The sequence below is a fragment of the Mycteria americana genome, chromosome 11 (genome assembly GCF_035582795.1).
Source record: "Mycteria americana isolate JAX WOST 10 ecotype Jacksonville Zoo and Gardens chromosome 11, USCA_MyAme_1.0, whole genome shotgun sequence".
NCBI lineage: Eukaryota > Metazoa > Chordata > Aves > Ciconiiformes > Ciconiidae > Mycteria > Mycteria americana.
The window spans coordinates 21466116-21486797 of NC_134375.1; the positions used below are offsets into that span (position 1 = coordinate 21466116).

Consider the following 20682-nt stretch of genomic DNA (forward strand, 5'->3'; position numbering starts at 1 on the left):
GAGACAGCTGGGGAGGAGGGGGGGGAGAGAAGAAGAAGAAGGGAGAAATAAATAAATGGAGGGGGGGAAGGGAAAGCGCGCCCGGGGGCACCCCGAGGCGGCGCGGACAAAGGCAGGAGGCCGCCGCCGCCCCCGGCCCGGCCCGGCTCGGTTCGGCTCCGCTGGGCGCGGAGCGGCGCGGAGCGGCCGCCCTTTGTTCGCCGCGGCAGCGGGGGGCGATCCGCGGCGATCCGCGCCAGCGCCGCCGCCGCAGCAGCAACAGCAGCAGCAGCAGCAGCAACAGCAGCAGCAACAACAGCAGCAGCAGCAGCAGCAGCAGCAGCAGCAGCAGCAGCAGCCCCGCCGCCCGCCCGCCCGCCCGGGAGGCGCCGGTACCTGCGTCCGCTGGCCGCGGTGCCTGCGCGCCGCTGCGCCCCTGCGGCGGGTCCGGCGGAGCGGTGCGGCGCGACTAGCAGCGCCGAGCGGGAGGAAACGGTAATTTATAAGCGCTTTCTTCCTGACCTCTCGTGTCTGTTGTCTAATGAGGGAGCTTTGAGCATCACCCATCCTGCTGAGTGGAAAAACACCGGCACGGCCTCTTCTTTGCTGGGGAGGGGGGAGCCTAAAGGAAGGGGTGTGGGGGAGGAGGGGCCACGCCGCAGACACGGCGGCGGAGCCCGGGCTGGCAGGCGGCCGCGGGGCGGCGGGGAGGGGCGGGCCGGTGCGGGGCAGCGGCCGCCGCCGCCGGGGGGGCCGCCCCGGGCAGCCCGCCTTCCCCCGCCGCGCTCCGCGGGGAGCGGGGCCGCCCCGAGCCGGCCCGGCGGGAGCCGGCCCCGCGGCTGCCGGGGCGGGGAGCGGAGCGGAGCGGAGCGGAGCGGAGGGCTGCCTGCCTGCCGCGGCTCTCCTCTCCTTATTTTGTATGTCGGTACCTTTTTGTAATTACTCTTTTTTATCGTTACACAAAGCGCGCCCTTCTCGCAGACAAAGCATCCCACGGCGTTGTCACCGGCGCTGCCCGACCCTGCGGCCGGGCCCCGGCTTTGCTCCTCCGCGGCCACTTTTCCCCCCGGGAAGGTGGCGAGGGCTCGGACTCTGGACCCGGCGTCGCTCAGCCAGGCTTTTGGGGCATTTGGTCTCGGCAGCCGGCTCCTGCTGGAAGGAGGAAACACAGGGGAGCGTGGCCTGGCAGGTGCCTGGGAGACCGGGGTCTCTCTGCTCTTCCCCGTCTCCTCCCAAAAGAGCAGTCCCCCGCACCGGTCAGCCGCGCTCGCAGCTGGAGAACAAAGTACGGCCTGGGCGATCAGCAGGAGAAATGAGCAGGGCAACGTTTTGTCCCGCGTTGGGTTTCATTGCACTGAAAGCCGGTGCTTTTCTCCTGCAGGCGAACGGGTATCTGACTCAAATATGCCCTTGCTCTCCTACCTGCATCTCCTCTCGTTCTCTTAATGAAAGGACAGGGCAGCATACAGACTCGCTAGGCATTTTCATATAACCCCTGCTGAAGACTTAGTAAGAGCCTCTGTACTGCAAAATACCGTTTGCATTGTGGGGGCAGAGTAGAGGGGAAAAGGAGATTTTGGGCCATCTGTGTTTCGCAGAAGTCCCGCGGTGCTACCCTTGCACTGGGAACAGCAGAGATGGACCAAAGAAGAGCGAACAGTCCCCACAGCCTTGCTCTCCCAGGCTTTCCCAGGTACAAGACCCTGCCTCCCTACACCGCAAACTGGGACGGCAGTCACTGGGAGGCACACCTTTGGAGCCCATCACCTATGCATAGGCTGCCAGGGGATCAAATTCCATCACAGCAGCCTGCAGGGAGGTCTCTAGAAAAGGCTGATTTCCTTGGCTGGTTCATGCAAAAGCACAGAGAGCTGCACCCCTTCTGCCCACTCCTTGCCGGCAGCACGGTATGCCAAGCACAGCGTGCCACAGTCACGCAAGCGATTTTCCCTGACTCCAGTGCACTCTGTGATTTTTCCCTGTACCCAAACTGATTTGCAAAGTGAATAGGTTTTTGACTGAAAAATAGATACAGGTATAGGATATATGCAGCTAGTCGATGGCATATCTCCACTAAACAGCCTGGTTTCAACTCATAACATGATGTGCTGCCACCTACGTCTTCTGATTCAGGTTTCTTGTGTACTGCAGCTTCGGATTCGTAGGCATCCTTCGCTGACGGCAGCTAGTATTTTGTGAGACTCCACGAGGGACCGCAAACACAGGCGGCTCTGGCCGCACTAGGGAACGAAGCAAAACATTTCTCACTGGTGCAGCCACTTGCTTAGTTGCAGTGCGGGTGCCTCGATGCAGATCAGGAACCAGCAGTCGCATCGGTGAAATGTAAGTAGCGGCTGGAGCCTCATCTGTGCGAAGGATCCTGCCAGCACAGCTGTACCACTGACAGCAGTGGAATATTTTGCTCAAGTTCTCTAGAGAAATCAAAGCCTGTATTTTCTGTCTCTGGCTCTCTCTTGTTCTGTTGCTCCTCACTCATTAAAAGAAAAGCCAGCCACACAAAGCACACGGTTGCTCTCTGTGTTTAAAAAGAAAAAAAATGTTTAGGGTAAAAAAGCCAACAGCCAAACCTGTTTTGAAGTCAGAGGCACGTAAACAGTACCTGGAACTAAGTGGAATAATAATAATGATAATAATTAGTCCTTTTGTGTTATAAATATGTTCATCGCTGTCTGCTGTTTCATTATGAGACAGCACAACTTCTGGGAATGTGCCTGATGAATATTTGGGGGAACTCTGCCTTCAGCTGCAGCAGCGCATGGCAGCACTAATGCCTCTGGCTCCTCCGGCTCTCTTACGTAACCGAAATCACAAGTTAGAGCCCAAATTACAAAGCATAAGCATGTGTATAATATTAAGCATATAAATGGTGCCTGAAATTACTATCCTTTTCCTGTAAGTCTGGCTTTAATCTATTAGTATTTTTACTCCTGCAGTTCTGTTGATTTCAACGTGCGCTGGTGCCGTTCATAGCGTCATCAAGCCTAACCTCTTAAAAACCCCACCATGAAGGCAGTAACCCAAGCTTAACTAAGACAGGCCAAAATCACTCTGGTTGCAGGTAGGTGCAGTTCAGATGACTTGCATACCAGATCTGAAGCGTATGCAGTATTAAGATGCTATAGAAAGCAGAATATAATGTTCCTGCGGGTGCTTTGCAGGCGAGGCAGAGCGGCAGGTTTTTGTACCCCAGCCCAAGGCACGGGTTAGCAATCACCTTCCTTCGCATTTTCCCTCTTTCTTAGAGACTATTTTCGCCATTAACGTGCTGAGCTGCTTTCTGGAGTTTTAAGGTGTCGGGTGCTGATACAGTGAGCGCCTCCTGTATCTGTTTAATCCAATAACATAACTCTTCCTTAATCTCCATGTCTGGGTCACAGAGTTTAAAAAAGACTCTGGGCCAAATCCCCAGCTTGGCTACAACGTGTGGAAATCTACCGGGAAGGAAGGAAAGTCAGAAGAGATTCGCTGTACTCGCACCCTGTAAACGAGGTCTCGAGGGGCAGGGATGCGAGTGCCTAATTTCGCAGATGGATGCGTATTAACACAAGTGTACGGCAGAGTTAGATCGGATTTCTGTCAGGTGAGGTGGATGGAGGGAGGGATAGCACACCAGGATCTAAAATACGCTCATCTGCAAATTCTCATTCATTTTGAAATCGCAATGGATTTAATATTTCTCCCTTTTTCAGGAGAAAAACTTGTTTCCTTTCAATTTGTGGCTGCTAAAGGGAACGTGATGTTTCATGGACTCAGGACCAAGGCAGGACAAGAACAAGGAGGAGGTTTTGCAGGGATTGGGAAGATTTTACGTATAAACGTTAAAATAAAAAAGGCAAAATTTATCCAGGCCCAAAGTCCAGCAGAAATCTAGGGGACAAGTGGACAGCACTGTCTGTAAAGAAGCGTATAAGCAAGAATGGCAAGAAGATGGTCTGAATAAGTCCATCGCATTAACAATTCTCCAAACACACATTTCCTATCCAAAGCTATATGGGGGCAACCTTCGGGGTTCCCCTGTATAGCAAAGGATCCTGAGCTTGAAAAAGGGAGGCAGATTTTGTAAGGGATTTGCACATCATGCATTGACTCTGGATTGCAGATTTTAAGCATTACTAAATCGGGGAATAGAATTGTTGCTATTGCTATTACATACCAGGAGATCTCACTAATCCATGCAATCCACTAAGTTGCTGTAGTTTTAGTCTGTGTTTATTTTAGATGAAATTATGGACTGGACAGTTAATTTTTCTTAGCTTATCCATTTAAATCATATATAAATAAGATATTAAACAGAAATCAAAACATGACCTGTGTTTTTGGTACTCTCCCCATCATATGAACCTGCCGGTGATGAAGCCCCGCACCCAGTTTACAAGTCAAACACGAAGGCAACTAAAAACCACAGGTCTTCTTTAAAAGTAGCCCCATTGGCATGAAATTCTCTGATTTTAATGCTACGGGTGGCCTATTTGGCGTATATTTGGGACTGCCTAGCCATTATGGGATTGCCTCCGCTGGTCCTTTCCTTTCATCAAGCTAATTACATATTAACTTGCGGCACTTAGCAAGTCTGAAAGGCTGGAGCGGGTCCTTTCGGAACAGCAGTCGAGTTTAGAAATGCCTGTTGCTTTACAGGGGCTGATTCCTAAAGTGAGGGGCAAACCCAGAGGAACCAAACAGCCTGGAACCAAAGTGGTCACGCTGGCTTTTGGAAAAAGTGAAGTGTCTCCAGTTAATTGACAGCCAGCTACCTGGAAATAAAAAACTCTCATAAATCCAAAGGTTTTCACTGGGATTTTCAAGAGCTCCTGAGCAATTTAAAGTCCCTGAAAGGAATGCACTATAGAATGAAAAATATAGGTATTATTAAAGAATGTCTCCAAACTGAAAGCCAGCCAGTTTCATAAAAATGAGCTAAAAAGCAATAACAGGTACTCTGTCTCCTGCTGGATGCTGTATGAACCGTATGTTTTGCATTTTTGAAGTCACTTCTAAACCAATGTTTTTTTCTTCACTGTTGCTGTTGGGAAAAACGGTAAAAGAACTATGCATAAATGAGGTTAAAGTAATCTAATTAAAAAAAATAAACAGCGTGCTTTCGTCTTCAATTCATAGCCAGTCATTTGGGATCAAACTTTAAAAAGAAAAAAGATAAAAATTCAGAAAGGATTTTGAAGGACGACTGTTTCCCTTTAAGATTAATGATAAACATACTTGTGTGTTCAAGGGAGAATAGAACCAGTGTTATGTAACAGGATAAAGAAACAAAATCCTTTTTCCTTAAATTAAAATAACCAGTATGTGTGTGGATTTTAGTCAATCACCGAAAATTCAGGAAGCCCGTTTTCTCTCACAATTGCATTCCACATGCTAAAATTGACGTCTTGTAACTTTTAAACAGAATCACAACAATTAAAGACAAAAAAGGTTGGTTTGTTCTGTTCGACTACGCTTTGCCAATAGAGGATTGTTCCTCGACGAAAATTCTGCAGCACTTGCCCTGTGCAAAAATCCAAATTTGTGCTCATCTTTTTATTTTATGTGGCATTAGTAAATCCAGTTATTGCACTTCCCAGTTTTTTTCTTTCTAATCTGCTTACCGCGTACTAGATGTAAGGTAACTGATCTCTTTTAATCATTTTTTGCCTGAACTAACTATTACGTAACAGTTCTTATCAAATCTTGCAATGCCTGCCTAAATTTGCCAAAAATGGCACAAGATCAACAGGTAATGGATTTTTGTTAATGTTGGCATCGTTCTTTGCTGGCTCAATCATATAAAATTTGCAACAAAACACAAAAGAAAATAATTTTCTACCATATAATCTGCATTTTCCACTTCTGTATTTTACAAAAGCACTCATACCAGAACTTCTGCATCAGGATTTGATACATAAAGTTCCTCTTTATCACATGAATTCAATTTTCCAAAAGAAGGCAAGCGATACTATTAATAACCAAGATACAAGCCCTGAAAAGGCTAAGTCTCTGAATGTACTTGCTGCAAAAACAAAAAAGGTCCTCTTGTTGGATCTAATTCTGGAGTCATTCTTTGACACAATGCAGAACAGTTTGAGATTTGCGTAGAAAGGCAAGTTAAGGTGAGTTAAGGTGATACTCTTGCACGAAAGAAGCATGGATGTGCTTCGCTGAGCTACTTGGAGCTTTGCAGCCCAACGCAAATCCTGCTTATGTTGGCATGTCCTTGCACATGTTCACACTTTACGTCCTGACAGTAAAGCTTCAAGTCTGGGCGGTTTAAGGGATGTTCCCTCAGTGGAGTAAGTCCTGTTAGCGCTACTCCAGTAGCACAAGGTGTGCTTGGAGACGATGCACGTTTTGAAGATGCCTCTTTCCCTGCTAATGACATACCCACTATGCTGGAGCTCAATATTCTGCTGCTGCATGGCCTGCAGAGAGATTTCCTTGGCCTCACGAGCGGAACAGCTCCGGCAGAGCCGAAATGGTTACACGGGTGCTGCAAAGGCGGTACGAAAGGTGGGAAGCCATAGGAGGATGTAGGCTAGGAGATGGGGAAGAAGTTGTGGCAGACCCACTCTGAAAGCGATAGAAGGTCAGCAGGGTCTGAGGCTGCCGTGCAGAACCACTTCCATTTCCATGTGGAGCTGGTCACTGAGCTGGGCAGGCTTGGCCTGACCACGTCCCAGGTGACAGCGGGCATCACAGTGGAAAACAGTCCAGAAATTTATGGTGGTGAGCTCACTGATGCAGTCGAGGCCTCTCGACTTACGTGACTGATCCAGACAAGCCGATGGATTAAACTCACTGAAGAGGAAGAAGAGTGATCACTCCAGTGAATTCATACGTGCTCATATTTCTTTTTATTTGCTTATGGGTCCCTCTGCTCCCTTCCCTCTCAAAGTGATGGTGAAGCACTTACGAAGGGTGTATGAAAAATGATTTTAAAGTACCTAGTTTATTCTGACAAATTACATTGGCAGGTGTAGGCAAACACTAAGAGAAAATACTGTAAGAAACAAAACCATTCCCAAATGCATGCTTTTACCAGTTCAGACAGATAGAGTTTCTAGCTAGGTGAATTAATGCACTGCAAGCAGAGAGAGAAAGAGCATCAAATGCTTGAGCATCCAGAAAAAACAGAAAATTTCGAATAAACCCTGCAAGCTATCCAGTAACTGCTCATCCAGTTACATGATTTTAATTAACAAAACTGGAAAGCAAACATGTAATATAAACTCAAAAACACAGCGCTTCGGTTTTCCGGACTACCAGTCCAAATGCAAAACAAATTGCTTGCATCTGGTGGCAGGGGACGCAGAGCCGGCTTTGGGAGCTTTGCTTTTAACCGGCAGAGCGACGTAGCAGCATCCACCGTCCTACCCCCTTACGGTGGTTCAGACAGCTCCTGGCACGTCCGTGCCCGTCATCCCCTGGCACGGCCCGGGCACAAGCACTTCAAGCATTGCCCGCATGCTCCGAGGAGGATGCCTGGGCTTTCGCCTCCGCAGCAGCACGTCGCTCCGTAGGGCAGCAATGTCACTGAGGAGAGGCCGGCGGCTTGCAGGCTTGGGTGACCTTGAGCTTCCCTAAGCAGTTACCTTTTCTGGCCCTTTGGCATGCTCTCAAGTGATCTTTCAGCCAGAATCTCCGCTGCCTAAAATAAATTCAGCAATATTCACTGCGGCATCCCTGCACTTCTCTTTCGGGATACCTGACTCTTATCTCCCAACCTGGGCAGATACAGATTTTGGAAAGCTTACCCGGGTGCTTCCTGGGCAGCGAGCTCCCGGCCTGGCCGGAGGCCAGGGTGACTCGCTCGGTGGTGTTAGGAGGAAAGGCACAATTTTAGGGAGTTTCTTGCCTGTCCCTATATGCTAATGGTATGCGTATCTGCCGCGTTGCTTAGAAGCAGCCTTGACAATGGTATTTTTACAAGGTGTTTCCTCCTCACCTCCTGAAAGAGTGACCCGTTTAGGAAGAAGAGAGGCTGGAGTGAGGGGGATTTCTTCTCTGACCTTTTTCGAGCCTTCAGCGTGGGGCCTGCGGGAGAAGGGGCTGGCGGTGAGGGACAGAGCTGCGAGGTGGCACACCCCCGGGAGCCACCCAGCTCCGGAGCAAGCAAACACAAATGCTAAGGAGAAAAAAATGACAAAAAACCCCCATGCACTGGCAGCCTCACCCGGCCTGGCCAATGCACATACGTGCACATTGCATTGCCAGCCTTCATCTTGAAGGCCCAGCGTATCGCCATCGAGTCTCTCCTCTGTACAAGCCCAGCCAGAAATAAGGAGAGTTGACAGGACCGATGGACACAACCTGGGATTCGGGAGCAGCCACCACTTTGTGTTTGGCTCCTTATTGGTTTTAGAAATACTTCTCTTTCTGAAAATTGTGAGTTATTTACTGTTCCTTAAAAAAATGACATCTGATCTTCCCTTCACATGCGGTTAAGAAAATTTGCTAACGGTTTATTTAAAATGCCCATCTAAGCAAAGCAGCATGTAATCATAAAGCTGCATTAACGTAAAGCAATACACCACATGAGCTTGTAAGGTCTCCAAGCTACCCAGGACTCTTTCAGTTACCTCGGGCTCAGGTTTGTGGGGTGCACAGGAGCCCCTTTGCCCCACAGCTATCATGTCAAACACAACACAAACCGGTAATGACGGGGGTCTTTGCCTCCCTGAGATCCACCGACACAGGAGATCACACCGGGATCCTTCCAGTCTGGCAACTACGCGTTCAGCTAGGACTGCCCCCATAACGGGCATGTTTTCCCTGCCAGGTACCCACTACTGGTCCCGTGAATCAAGAAGGCGAAGCGCTGGATGGGTCCAGCGTACGGCCAGCTGGACTTATCCTTCCCAGCAGGCGATACCGACCTGGCGTTGCATCCTTGCAGAGAGCGGCTACTACCTGTCTCTCCCAGCCGGAGCAATCCCGCTTTGTTGTCTCTACGTGGGAAGATGTGGAGAAGGGAGGGGGGGAAATGAGCTCAGCACGAAGCACCAGAAATCCAGCCTTGCACCTCTAAATCTCTTTGGCCGATGCTAGTCAGCTCTGATTTGTATCCATGCTCCTTCTTATCACTTGCTGACCGTTAAATGGGCCACAAAGAGTTAATATTTTGTGCATCACAGGATGCCTGTAGCACCGCACAATTTTCTCTTACTGTCTGTGTCAGCCAAAGACCTGAAGTTTTCTTATTTTTACTCCTTCATGTTTGCCTGTCAGGCTCATTAAGTTCATGGAGAGAAGTGTGAAAACTTGTCCCCAGGCTCCCGCGTTTCCTTGGGAAGCACATCCCAGCGACCTGTGGAGCAGCCAAAGCGGGTTCGGGATGCCTTCAGTGCTCACAAAGCCACCCTTGGCCTGTGCCGGCGGGGGGACATCCGCGGCGTGGCTGGGGGAGCTGGTGGAGGAGCTGCATGGCCGGGCTGGGTTGTAGCAGCGAGTGGGCGTCATCCCGAGCAGCGAGGCCCCGGGATTGCCTGATGACAGAGCTGAATAAATCACTGAGCAGAGGCAGACAGTGGAGGGTGTGGTGGACCCCTGGGAGCTTTTCCATCCAAATCCCCCCCGAGGTCCTGGGAAGCCATGCGGAGAGGGGTACGGCGTTGGTGGAGGCACATCCCCTGGCCTGCCAGAGCTCAGGGCACAGACACCATCGCCAGCCGGAGCAGCGGACGCTGCCACATGCCCATTCCACCTGGCTTAAACTCAGGTTTTCCCCTCAAGCTGAATTTATGCCACCCCGGAGCTCTTGGCAGCTTTGCAAATGTTGCTGCCTGAATTTCACTTCCCTACCGGGAGACTAAGCTCCCAGCTCTCCCAGTAAGATACAGGTTTGAATCCAGGTCATATTTCTGCTGTTCTCCACCAGCATCACGGCTGTTTGCTCCAAACATGAAGATATTTTTATAAGAGCAAAAGCATGAATTATTTCAAACTCGCCTCAGGATGAATTTTCAAGGGTACTGCGGAGACTGTTTCCACAACAAAACGGGAGCTCTTCTCCTGCTTAATTGTTCATGTTACCTTCATGAATGCTAGAAAAGGGGCTGGCTTTTTTAAAATGTCAGCAGATACCTGGAATGGGAATTTGTTTCCATAAATCCTTTGGAAGCTATTGTTGTTGTTGATGTTGTTGTCTAATCTGACCGAAAGTTCAATTTGGCAATTTTTATTAGCCCTTGCTTTTAGGTATAGGCAATTAGCTTAACGAAATATCAGATAGGATCTCTGGGTGTTTGCAATGCCTGTTGCTCTGATTCTTACCTGGTGGGAAATGGCTTTGGAGGAGCACAGCCACGTCTTCGTAGCTGTTTACATCACATTTCTGACAGAGCTCCACCCTGCTTTCCCCATTTGTACTTTGTTTTTCATGAATAAAGGTCATGGCATTGGCATCACAAAAAATATTGTTGCTGTAGAAGGAATTCAGCTGTCCCCTCTGGGTTATAAAACAAATCACAGGACAGGACAGTAATGCACTCAAAACGTTGGCAGGGCAGAAATCAGAGATGGAAGAGAAGCCTAAGACCCATGGGGATCTCCGCAGACCTCCGGCATCCCACAGGTCAGCCGTCTCCCTGCCCGTGCTGGGCCGCTGCATGCTGCGTAGTCTCTAATATTTTGCACAACCTAGTTTTAAACGTACCCCGGCTGCTAGCAGTGGGTCTGTTGTGGGTACCTGCCTCCCAGCCTAACAGGTCACACTGCTGGGATTAGTTTTCCAGTAGTCAAAGGGCATTTTCTCTGCATCGATGTCATACCGTTAGTCCAACACCTTCCTGCAACTGTTGTTGGGCCAGGGGACATGGTTACAAGAGCCCTGGCCCCCTGAGATGTGCCGCACAAGGGAGCGCTGTGGCGAGGGCACCTTGGTGCCAGCAGCTAGTTTAAGTCACTGGCTCGTGTGGGACCCTGCCCTGGTTGTATCCCAGCCACACAATACATCTTTTCGGCCATGCTGTATCTAGGTCAGGGGATAAATGTGTAGTAACTACATCCCTTGACGCAGCTCTAAAGTAAATGACATCTTCCCCATGTTTCTGTATGAACATCCCCACTGACCTTCATGTTTGGGCTCGTGTCAAAATCATCGCTTGTCTTTTGGTTCAAAAGCTGTTCTTCTAATCTTTCGTTACGGGTGAGTCTCTCAAGCTCTCTGATGTTTTCTCTTCCTTTCAGTCTGCTGATACTTTCTAGCAAGGTGATATTTTAACTAGCTGCGATATTCCAGGAGTAATTTCATCACCAGTGCTTGCAGAAACATGGGCCCAAACTTACGGTCCATGGTTTTATGATTCTCTTGGCATATACCAAAGTCTGAATTGTTCTGAGAATATGAGGGGAAAGCAGCAGAAGTTGCTGTATTGTTGTTACAGCCAAGGGCACGCGACAGCCAACGAGCAAAAGCTCAACATCAAAAGCACCGGGAACACTTTTAGCAGGAACGCTACTCAAGCAATCCCCAATTCACAGAATTCAGTAGGAAGTGTACTGGAAAAGAAACTCCGGGTTAAGCAGATCTGGAACTTTCCTTCCCAGGATCACACCAATACAATTGAGTAGTAAGTCAAATTCTACAGAAATACTTGGGGATTTTGTTAGTAAACAGCCTAGATGTGAATTCCTTGTTTTTTCTCGGCTACACTCGCATGGAAGAGATGTTTAAAACAGAATTGCCTGAATAACAATGAATACTAGTTTTTACACAGTATTTTAGCGTAATCCCAGAAATTATAATTTAAGGAGTGCAGATCTTCCTTGTTGCAAAGCCCTCAGGACTCATGTGGCAATAGCCAGTAATCAGATAAAATAGAAGCAATTAATAAAATATTTCATCATTAGAAAAATTTCCAACACCGGAAGATTTTGCAAATCACCCAGCAGGTTTTGCACATCCTCTGGCATTTGAGATTTTGTCAGTAATGAAAGCTAAATGAATGGTGAATACAAGTATAAGTCTTCAAACAATGCCACACAGGCTCAGTGAGCACATAAAGAGTATTTTAAGGGAGTTGTTCAAATTTAAACAGAATTGTTTCTTTTCTTTATAAAGAAGTCTCCTCTTGATTATTAACAGAATACAAGTTGCCTCAAAAATAAAGAGGTTTTTAAATAGAAGACCATCACAGTCTTATTTTCCCTTAGCATTGACTAAGAAGTGGTTGAAGTTACATCCCCATTTAAGGTTTCCACACCTCTTAGCGCTGTGCATTGTATTTCCTCCATGAAGTTTCGTAACTTCTGCTAACCTTGTAGGCCTGGGAGGCCTGCAGAGCACATCTACGCGCTGTAGGAAGTGGTTTTGGCGTTGCTCTAGCAACCTTAAATCAGTACTGAGCAAGCAGAGGTGCTGCTCAGCACAGAACGAACACCAAACTCTTGTCTGTACATCCTCATGAAGAATGGAAGCAGCAGTTACGATGATGAAGCCTAATGCCCTTCAAGGAAATTGCAATTCTGTCTCTTTTATTGCTCCCCTACGTTTTAATTTGATAAAATTTCTAGTCCTGCTGCTGCTTGTTGCAGCGCACGCTCGATGACTGGGGAACCGTTCTTTCCTTTGCTCACAGTGTCCCCAGATATGAACTAAGAGTGGATAACAAATCCCGTGTGACTCTGTGGTAATGCAAAGGTAGAAGGATCTCACCCACTGGAGACTGTGGTAATGCAAAGGTAGAAGGATCTCACCCACCGGAGACTGTGGTAATGCAAAGGTAGAAGGATCTCACCCACCGGAGACTGTGGTAATGCAAAGGTAGAAGGATCTCACCCACTGGAGACTCCAGGTCCTCTTTTACTTTACTCCAGAGCTGACTGCATTTTGGGAGAAAGAAATTAATCCTTTTTTTTTTTTTTTCAGGTTTTTAACGTGAAGCTCCTTTAATTCACCCTTGTAAAGCATTTGGGGATCATCTGATGAAAGGTCCTACAGAAACACAAGGTATCCCTGCTGCTTGGGTTGCAAAGCTAAGGCTCGAGCTCTGAAAAGAGAAGTGTCCTTAGAGCAAAGAGGTTTTGAACACAAAAGCAAATCATGGCAATGCATGCTGACAAACACTTCATCTGCCTGCTGCTGTTTACATTTTTCAAATAAACACGGAGTATTGTCGAGGACCTTGGCTACCTTTGTCTGTCACCGAGATAAGTCTATTTAAGCTTTCTTCAAAACTAGTCCCTGCTGCCACTCAGGTATTTCTTGCTGTTGCTTTTGTTGCCATTCATCTTTGAATTGTTTCCAGTCTGCAAGCATCTTTCTGGTACCAAAACTGAACAGAATATCTCAGGCAGTCATCTAAGAGCATTGAAGGAAGTCTAAAACTCCATCCTCCATGACTTTTACATAGTCAACCCATTTTTCAGACCTAGTTTTAGGCCTACACAAGAAAGGCTTTGCCATCTTTGATCGGGTTTGGTTGTTTTTTTCCCCTTTAGTTTTGATTTTTTCCAGTTTTCTGGATAGATTTCACACAGCTTGCCACCACAGCCCTAGTGGACAATAAAAAAATGTATGGGAACTCCTCCAAAGTACGTGTTTGCAACGAGTGCTATGCCAGGAACATCATTACCGGAGTCCCAGTAACTAATCCAGAACTGATGCCATAACTTTTATGTGTACCAGGGGCACTGAAACCCATGCTGAAATACTTGGCAAGTCTGCCCTTAAATTAGGATATATTCTATTGATATTGGCTACGCTCGACCACAACATTCCTTGGTTTTGAGGTAGTATTTCTGAAGGGGGAGGGTTTGCGATGCCAGTTCTTGTCATATGTTTTCCTGTCTCACCCTATCTCCAAGCCCAGCTAATCTGATGATATCCAACTGTCCTAATGAGCTGCATCTACTTCTAGACGGAAGTGTTGACAGCTGCCTGTCCTATTGCCAACAAAAACTTCTGAGACGACTGTATCTCATTCCTGCAAGTACGCAAATTGCTTAGTTTCCAGCCCAAATATGAGACATAATGATACTTCTTTTCATTGATCCAGGTCTAAAAAAAGGTGTGTCAAGAATGCATTCAATCATTTCCTCACGTGCAGTTTAATCCCTCAGCTGGAAATGAGGTTTCTGTCTGCTGGTTACAGAGGAGAAATCAAGGGCTCATGTCCCTTACAGCAGAGGTACAGTCACACGGTGAGAAGGACATGTTCCTCCAATGAATATTGGCATGTGTTTACTTATATTTTTATACATTGGTAATTCTTCCATTTGCTGCTCTTGGATTCAGAGCACATGGCAAGAGCTTCAGCTTGTTCTTATTCAGGTAGGATTTAACACCCTCAAATCTTCCCCAAGACCCAGCCCATCTCATGCACGCAGGATTCGCTTTCTTCCCCACAGATAAGGCCCAACGCTGATGGACCCGAAGGCTCATCAGCCTTTCCTTCCCCTGGACTGCGGGTCCAGAGCACCGAAACTGGGTAATAGGTGAGCAGATAAGACCAGGCTCCCAACAAGGCATTAAAAACTAGTCACCGCCTTCTAGAGAGAAAGCTATCTAAAACAGAAACTGAATTTGCAAGGTAAATTTTGTCTTGGGTGACTTCAGTGTCCACAGGAACAGTATACAACAATCCCAAGGCAAAGACAGAGAAGAGACACAGAGAAACGCTGATCTTGATCCAAATGTGGTCAGAATAAATAGAAGCAACACCTCCAGTGACAGCCGATCAGGGCAACTCGTCTCCAGGCAGAAATAATAGTTTTCCTTGTCAAAAGAAAAACCCACATCTACCCTCTGCCCCCCATAACTTTTATGACTCTCCCGATTCCAGGAATCGTGGAAAACACTACTGAGCCAGGGGCCAAGGAGCAAAAAAACTAGGGGAAGCACATCTAGTCCTGGCAGACTCCTGCAGCAGCCCAGGTCACCGGCGTGGCCTCTCCCATGCCAGCCTTTCCCACTCCGCTTCCACAGCTGAAGATAGGACCCATTTCTTCAATTCACCTTCTCCTCACTAAGTTCCTCACACACACAAGCACAAAACCTCAAGACTCTTATTAAGATCAGGCTGGGAAGGGAGAAAGAGAGAGTTTGTTATTGTTGTAGGGGTTTTCTTTCTCTTTTTTTTTTTTTATTTGTGGGATGTGCTCAAACATTACGATGGTGGAGACCATATAAGTAGCTAGATTAGAGCAACAGACATAACAGCGGTATTGGATACAGAAATAGCAGCCATTGCCAGTTCCATGGAAAGAGAGGACAAATGAATAAACATTGATCATAACATCTGAAACCACCGGGCTTGGAAAAGCCTCTTTATTTTAGGAATAATCCACTGGAAGATGCCAGGGCTAGATCTGACCAGCTCTGACTTTTTCTCAGGAGTATAATTGCCATTGAGGAAGAAAAGGATGTTTGAGGATGGATAAATCTAGGAACCTTCTATGCCATCATCTTTTAGTCACTAAGCTCTATGGACAAATACAAGGGTTTGTTTGTTTGGTAGGGCTTATTTTTGTTTTTATTTTAAATCTGTAGTTTTTCCTAAGCATTTTTTCCAGCTGTTTTTCATGCTGAAAAATTGCATGCAGTCCCAGGATGATGTACAAATTGAATGCAAAGGCAAGCAAAAAATCCAAATAGGTCTATCTCTCAATACCTCTTGAGTACAAGATGGTCTCACCTCTACAGGACCTCCTCCCCTGTTAGAAGATCTAACACACCATCAAGAAAAAGGCAAGGAAGAATCCAGAAGGAAACGATAAGCGCGCTGACTGAATGTCAGTGCAACTACACTGTAAGTGCTATCCCAGCCTATGGGGCTGGAAAGGTATTTTCAGTGTCTGGTGTTATTTAGGAAGATGTTTCTGAAGGAACTCAGGCTGTGCCGTTCCGGGGAGGGAGGAATTGGCTTCTTTAGGATTACTGAATAAGAAGCTTTCTGTATTTCCTCACAGCTGGAGACCAAGCATTGCAACACAATTAGAAAAGCTGGAGGCTGAAAGAAGAGAAATTCTCTGATTTGACCCGAGTTCCTTACATTATTGCTGGTGTGTGCAAAATGCGTCTGGGTTCTGTGAAGTGCAAGATACTGAGTATCTCTCTCTGCCTCAGCAATATTTTGAGCTTTACATTGAGCTGAGTGCTCAAATCCTGGAAGGTGGCATTGGGAGGCCAATCCCTTAGGACATCCTCGGTGTCAAATGCTTTGAGGATACTTGAGTAGACTATGCAAAAGGATCACTTAACGTGTCACAGGGAGGTGATATTTACCTTCTATAGGGCACCAAGAAGACCATACGTTATAAAACTGTGCCCAATTTTGGTTTCCTCAGCAAAAGACAAGTACTAAAAAATAAATCCAAGCATAACCGCGATGCAGTTTTAAGAGGCTTGAGATAATGATTCAAGACGGGGATGCCTAAAATACACATTAAGGGTGAAATGCCGGCACCATGAAAATCAGCAAGAAAATCTCCTAGTGACTGCGTTGGGACTGTATCCATACAGTTTATCCAGACAAAGACAGTATAAACACCAGAGGCTCAATTGTCCCTGAGCTAACAGTGCTCAGTTGTTTAAGCGCAGGAAACGGCCCACCCTTTTCCCACCTTTGTACACCCAGGCAGGGGTCAGACACAGTGTAGCTGCCATAAGGGCAAGGCTGATCCAAGTTAATGTCTGGCATAGGGTGGCTGAGGCAGGGAGATGGCAGAGCCGCTGCCCCGGAGCTCTCCGAATGATTGCAGAGGTGGCCACAAATGGGGAAAACGTACGGTCAATCTGTGAAAATGCCCTGTGGCCGAGCAGATACGCTCCACCAGTTGTCTTGGAGAAACTGGCTTCAACCACTGCTCAAGACACGGTTTTCTTTCTTAGAGTATAAAGTCAATACTCAGGTGAAAGAAAGGTTTCAGCAGTTGCCCGTATAAGGGGAAGAAGTCCAAGGAAGCAGAAGTACCACTGCCATTGACACAACACATCCCACCTCCTTCCAGTATCTTTTGCCACCATAACAGGATCCTCAAGTAGTTGTTTTTTAATTCAGGATTGAGGTGATTTCATCCTTCACATTCATTATCTGAGTAAGCGAGTACATACTTCTCTCATTCTTCATATTTGTCTTGATTATTCACCTTTGGTAATGGAACATATAACAGGAGAGGGAAGGCGTGAGTTCACTGCCAGGGAGTGCCTCTGCAGGCAAAATGAAAGGCAGGGGCAAAAATCAAAAACTGTGATGGAAGAGAAAACTATCTTTTCATTTTTTCTTAACTTAAAAACTCAAGGCAAAATAGTTGCTGAGTTCTCTACAGGAGCTCTCCACAGATGAAGCATTGTGAAGCCCTCATCTTGGGAGCAGCGGGAGGAGAGGAGACATCAGAGCTGAATTTCCATGCTACATAGACATGCACACATTTAATCCGGTTGTGGTTTTCTTGATATGCAAACATCCTAAAGTCAGCTCTGATTCGACTCATCAGTTCCAGCTAATTTTCAAGCTAAGGGCTCTAATAAGCAGACTCAAGAGCATCTGGGCAAATTTAGCTCCAACCAATTTGCCTCTAGAACATCCTTTGAATACATTTGCATAGTCTGCCTTCACAAAGCTCCATAAAACATGCCTTGCCAGCTGCTGGCTGGGCCTCGCAGCCTGCCACGCTGCTGTCGCTGCCGAATATCCGCTAAAGCCTCGACAAAGTGCTTACAGTCATTCACCTTTTCTTTAGCTGATATTAAGAGTAGCCCTGTCTAACGGTGTGCGACAAATGTCTGGAATAACGATGATTTAACTGCTGGACAGGCAGCGTGCAGGCAGGGGGGTCGCTGCCCCACGTCACTGTGCCGCAACCTTGACCTAATGATAGGATATCTGAGAGTAAGAATGGAGAGCAATCGCTACCACCCAGACCTGGCTTTCCCACTGCAGCACAGTGCCAAATTTGATAGTCTCTTTGGTGATCCAGGCACGTGCCCATTAAGACAAGTTTATTTTAAAGAGGTCAGGTAGCAGCTGATGGGTGGTGAGAATCTTTTAGCATTCCCAAAACAGGCAGCGTTTGAATGAACAATCTACAGATGCAAACGTCAGCAGATGGATTGGCAATACCCTGTGCTAGAGTCTTCGTGAACTTTGAGTACTTGCTGTTTGGTGCCTAATTGCAGTCCCTATAGCAGTTCGTTACTTACAGCACGTTGGGATCTAGGGATCCTGGTCGGATTCGGCGTTCCTTTGTGCCGGGTGCTGGACAAACACAAATGCCAGTTCTGGTAGATCATACAAGCTAAGGCCCTGCAAACTCTTACCCATGGGCTGAACTTTCTGTACAGCTGTAACTTCACTCGGTGCAGTCTGATCTGTGCAGATATGCAGTTCTATTGTGTTCTAGTTCATTATCTATTTAACACCTATTGAACTCTCTGCAACTGCTTAAAAGCATAAAGTAAATCATGCGCATAAATGTTTGTAGAATGTGGGGCTTAATAAAGACCAGCAGCAATATAGGCAGAGGAAAGCTTGAGAGAGAGGGAAGATAAAAGTAACCATAGAGGGAACTTGTGATTACATAGACTAGCTACATACATAATTTGTGGGCTTCGCGGTTTGGGAATTCTGTTTGTTTGCTTAATGTAAATGAGCAAGAGAATTTAAAGAATCTCTGCCACCTACTGAAGCCAAGAACTGCAATGTTGTAGGCCTCACCCAGTGCATTTATAAGTCCTTCCTTGTTCAGCAAAACACTTGGCCACGTTTTGCAATCTAAGAGGAGAATACCAAATAGCATTTTTTCTGCAAGAACTGGGGGCCGCTTGCCCGCAAAGTGCAAACCCAAATAAACATGCTGTCCCCCAAATACTCCTGCACAACGAACATAAGGAGGGAGGACTCCCCTGAGGTTTGGGGGTGTTTTTTCTTTCAATATTTGTGAACTCTTTTCTGCGTTACTTGACTAGCTCTAACCAAAAGCCACCTTTGGGAATGTTCTGTATTCAGAGTCTAATTTAGATGTCCCCAATTTAGATGCAAGTTCTCACCATGCATCACTTTCAGAACAAGTTTCTTTGTAAGCTGTTGACAGAAAATGTTTATAGTCCTATTATACTCGAGTAAAAAATGCGAACCGAGTAATGGATGTAATATCTTTTCCTTCGGTTTACTGGAGTTTATTTCCCTGTTGTGCAAAGTTTTGTCCAGATTTTTTAAACAAATTCACTCTGTCTTGACTCATGCTTTTTAGTCTCCATGAACAGTTTAACAAGCTGAAGTTTGGAGAGTTTGCAGAATGCGTCTGTTTTGGAGAGACAATATTTCCAGGGAACCAGGATTCCTAAAACCAATTATGTTAATCAGAAATGTGTTGTAACTCCTCTGCTTTGGGAACACTGAGATAACAGGTCACCTTACTGACACACTTTGAATTTTGACTACTGAATACTTGCAGTCTACACATCGAGTATCAGCTGTGTGTAGCACTCGGCAAACAGAATAAAACAGGTGAAACTCTGAATGATTTTTTATCAGGTCTCTGCAGGTCTAAAAGTCTTATTTAACAAAGAGTTTCTATACTTGCTGAAGTTAAGCATACACTGAAGATAAGCATAAGCCTGAAAGCTTTGCTGAATTCATGCTCGGTTAGGTACGTTTTTACAGTTTTTGCTTAATCTGGGCCACAGTTAACAGCTGAGTAGTGACATTGAGTGTAACAACTGGGACCTCAGGGAGGGTGTGGATGCTATTTTTGACCCACTTAAATTGACTGCTATTCAAGTTTTGTGTCAGTTACAACATGTTACAAAGACACAGAGGCTCTACAAACAGGCCCAAGTTATCTTCTTGGTTTAACGACACCTCGCTTTCCTATAGGTCTCCAGAACCCTTTAGCTTTTTACCTTGCCTGGTGGCTTTCTTTTCACCCCAGCGTGCCAAGGTGGCTGATCTCATTGAATATTGATAGGTGAAAGGAACAAGCCTTCCCTTTATTTAACATGGGTCTTGTTTGCTCTTCCTGGCATTGGATCCTTATTACGTCTGCAAGGAGGGTTAGCTTTTAATCTGTGTATTATTGTAACGTGTCTCCATCAAGATAGAGGCATGCCCCAGCAGGACAAGGTGCTGTGAAAGTTCAGGTAGTTGCTGTTAGCTTCCAGCAAAGGAAATTATTTTTCAGCCACCCATGTTGAATTGCCAGTGGCCAACACGGAAACCTTTTGTCGAACAAAAGCTACCGGACCATTGATATTTACAACGCCTAAGATGCAACCCAGCCAGACCAGCAAATCAAAGGCTGAATCTTGACTTTCCTATTGAAGGCTTGATCTTGTTAAGCTTGACGTGCCTAAAAAGTCTTCCTTCGTGATGTTAACCCTATTGATTTGAACATGAATCCAATCATTTTCCTACTGAAATTCCCCCTGAATAGAGTGAGGAGAAGCCAAAACTTGCGGATTACACCAGTGAAAGAATACGCTATGAGCGGGCATTACGGGCTTTGGGAGGAACAGAACAGAACACAGTACACGATTATAAATCACAGGATCATGCTCTTAAACCAAACACAGGGTCCTTACAAGCTTTCCTCTGAAACGAGTGGGAGGGAGGCTGTCAAGGCCAAGTCCATGCTCTATTGCAACACACCTTTGCCATAACTTTGGTTGACGGTTCTCCCAGCGTACCTGCCTGTGGACAACCCACACTTTCCGAAGGCTTTTATGACCTTCGCGTACAGACCTGGCTCTTTCCA

The 20682-nt window shown here is 46.6% G+C and overlaps 2 protein-coding genes across 7 annotated transcripts in view; one reads left to right on the plus strand and one right to left on the minus strand.

The window, feature by feature from the left end:
• Positions 1-20682, minus strand: part of SLC6A6 (solute carrier family 6 member 6) — a 119766-nt gene that overhangs the window by 58719 nt on the left and 40365 nt on the right. For 2 of the 6 annotated variants that reach the window (XM_075514113.1, XM_075514111.1), the window contains exon 1: positions 376-514. The exons of 2 other annotated variants lie outside the window; for them this stretch is intronic. The gene's annotated coding sequence lies outside the window, so the exon portion shown is untranslated. Of the gene's footprint in view, positions 1-375; positions 532-20682 lie in introns of those variants that run through there. 2 more of the 6 variants (XM_075514117.1, XM_075514115.1) reach the window with 2 other exon arrangements.
• LOC142415405 (uncharacterized) lies at positions 56-4890 on the plus strand. The gene is made up of 4 exons (XM_075513667.1): positions 56-474; positions 945-1368; positions 3378-3580; positions 4636-4890. The coding sequence occupies exons 1-3, from the start codon at positions 56-58 to the stop codon at positions 3540-3542; spliced, it is 1008 nt and encodes a 335-aa protein (XP_075369782.1). The 3' UTR covers positions 3543-3580; positions 4636-4890.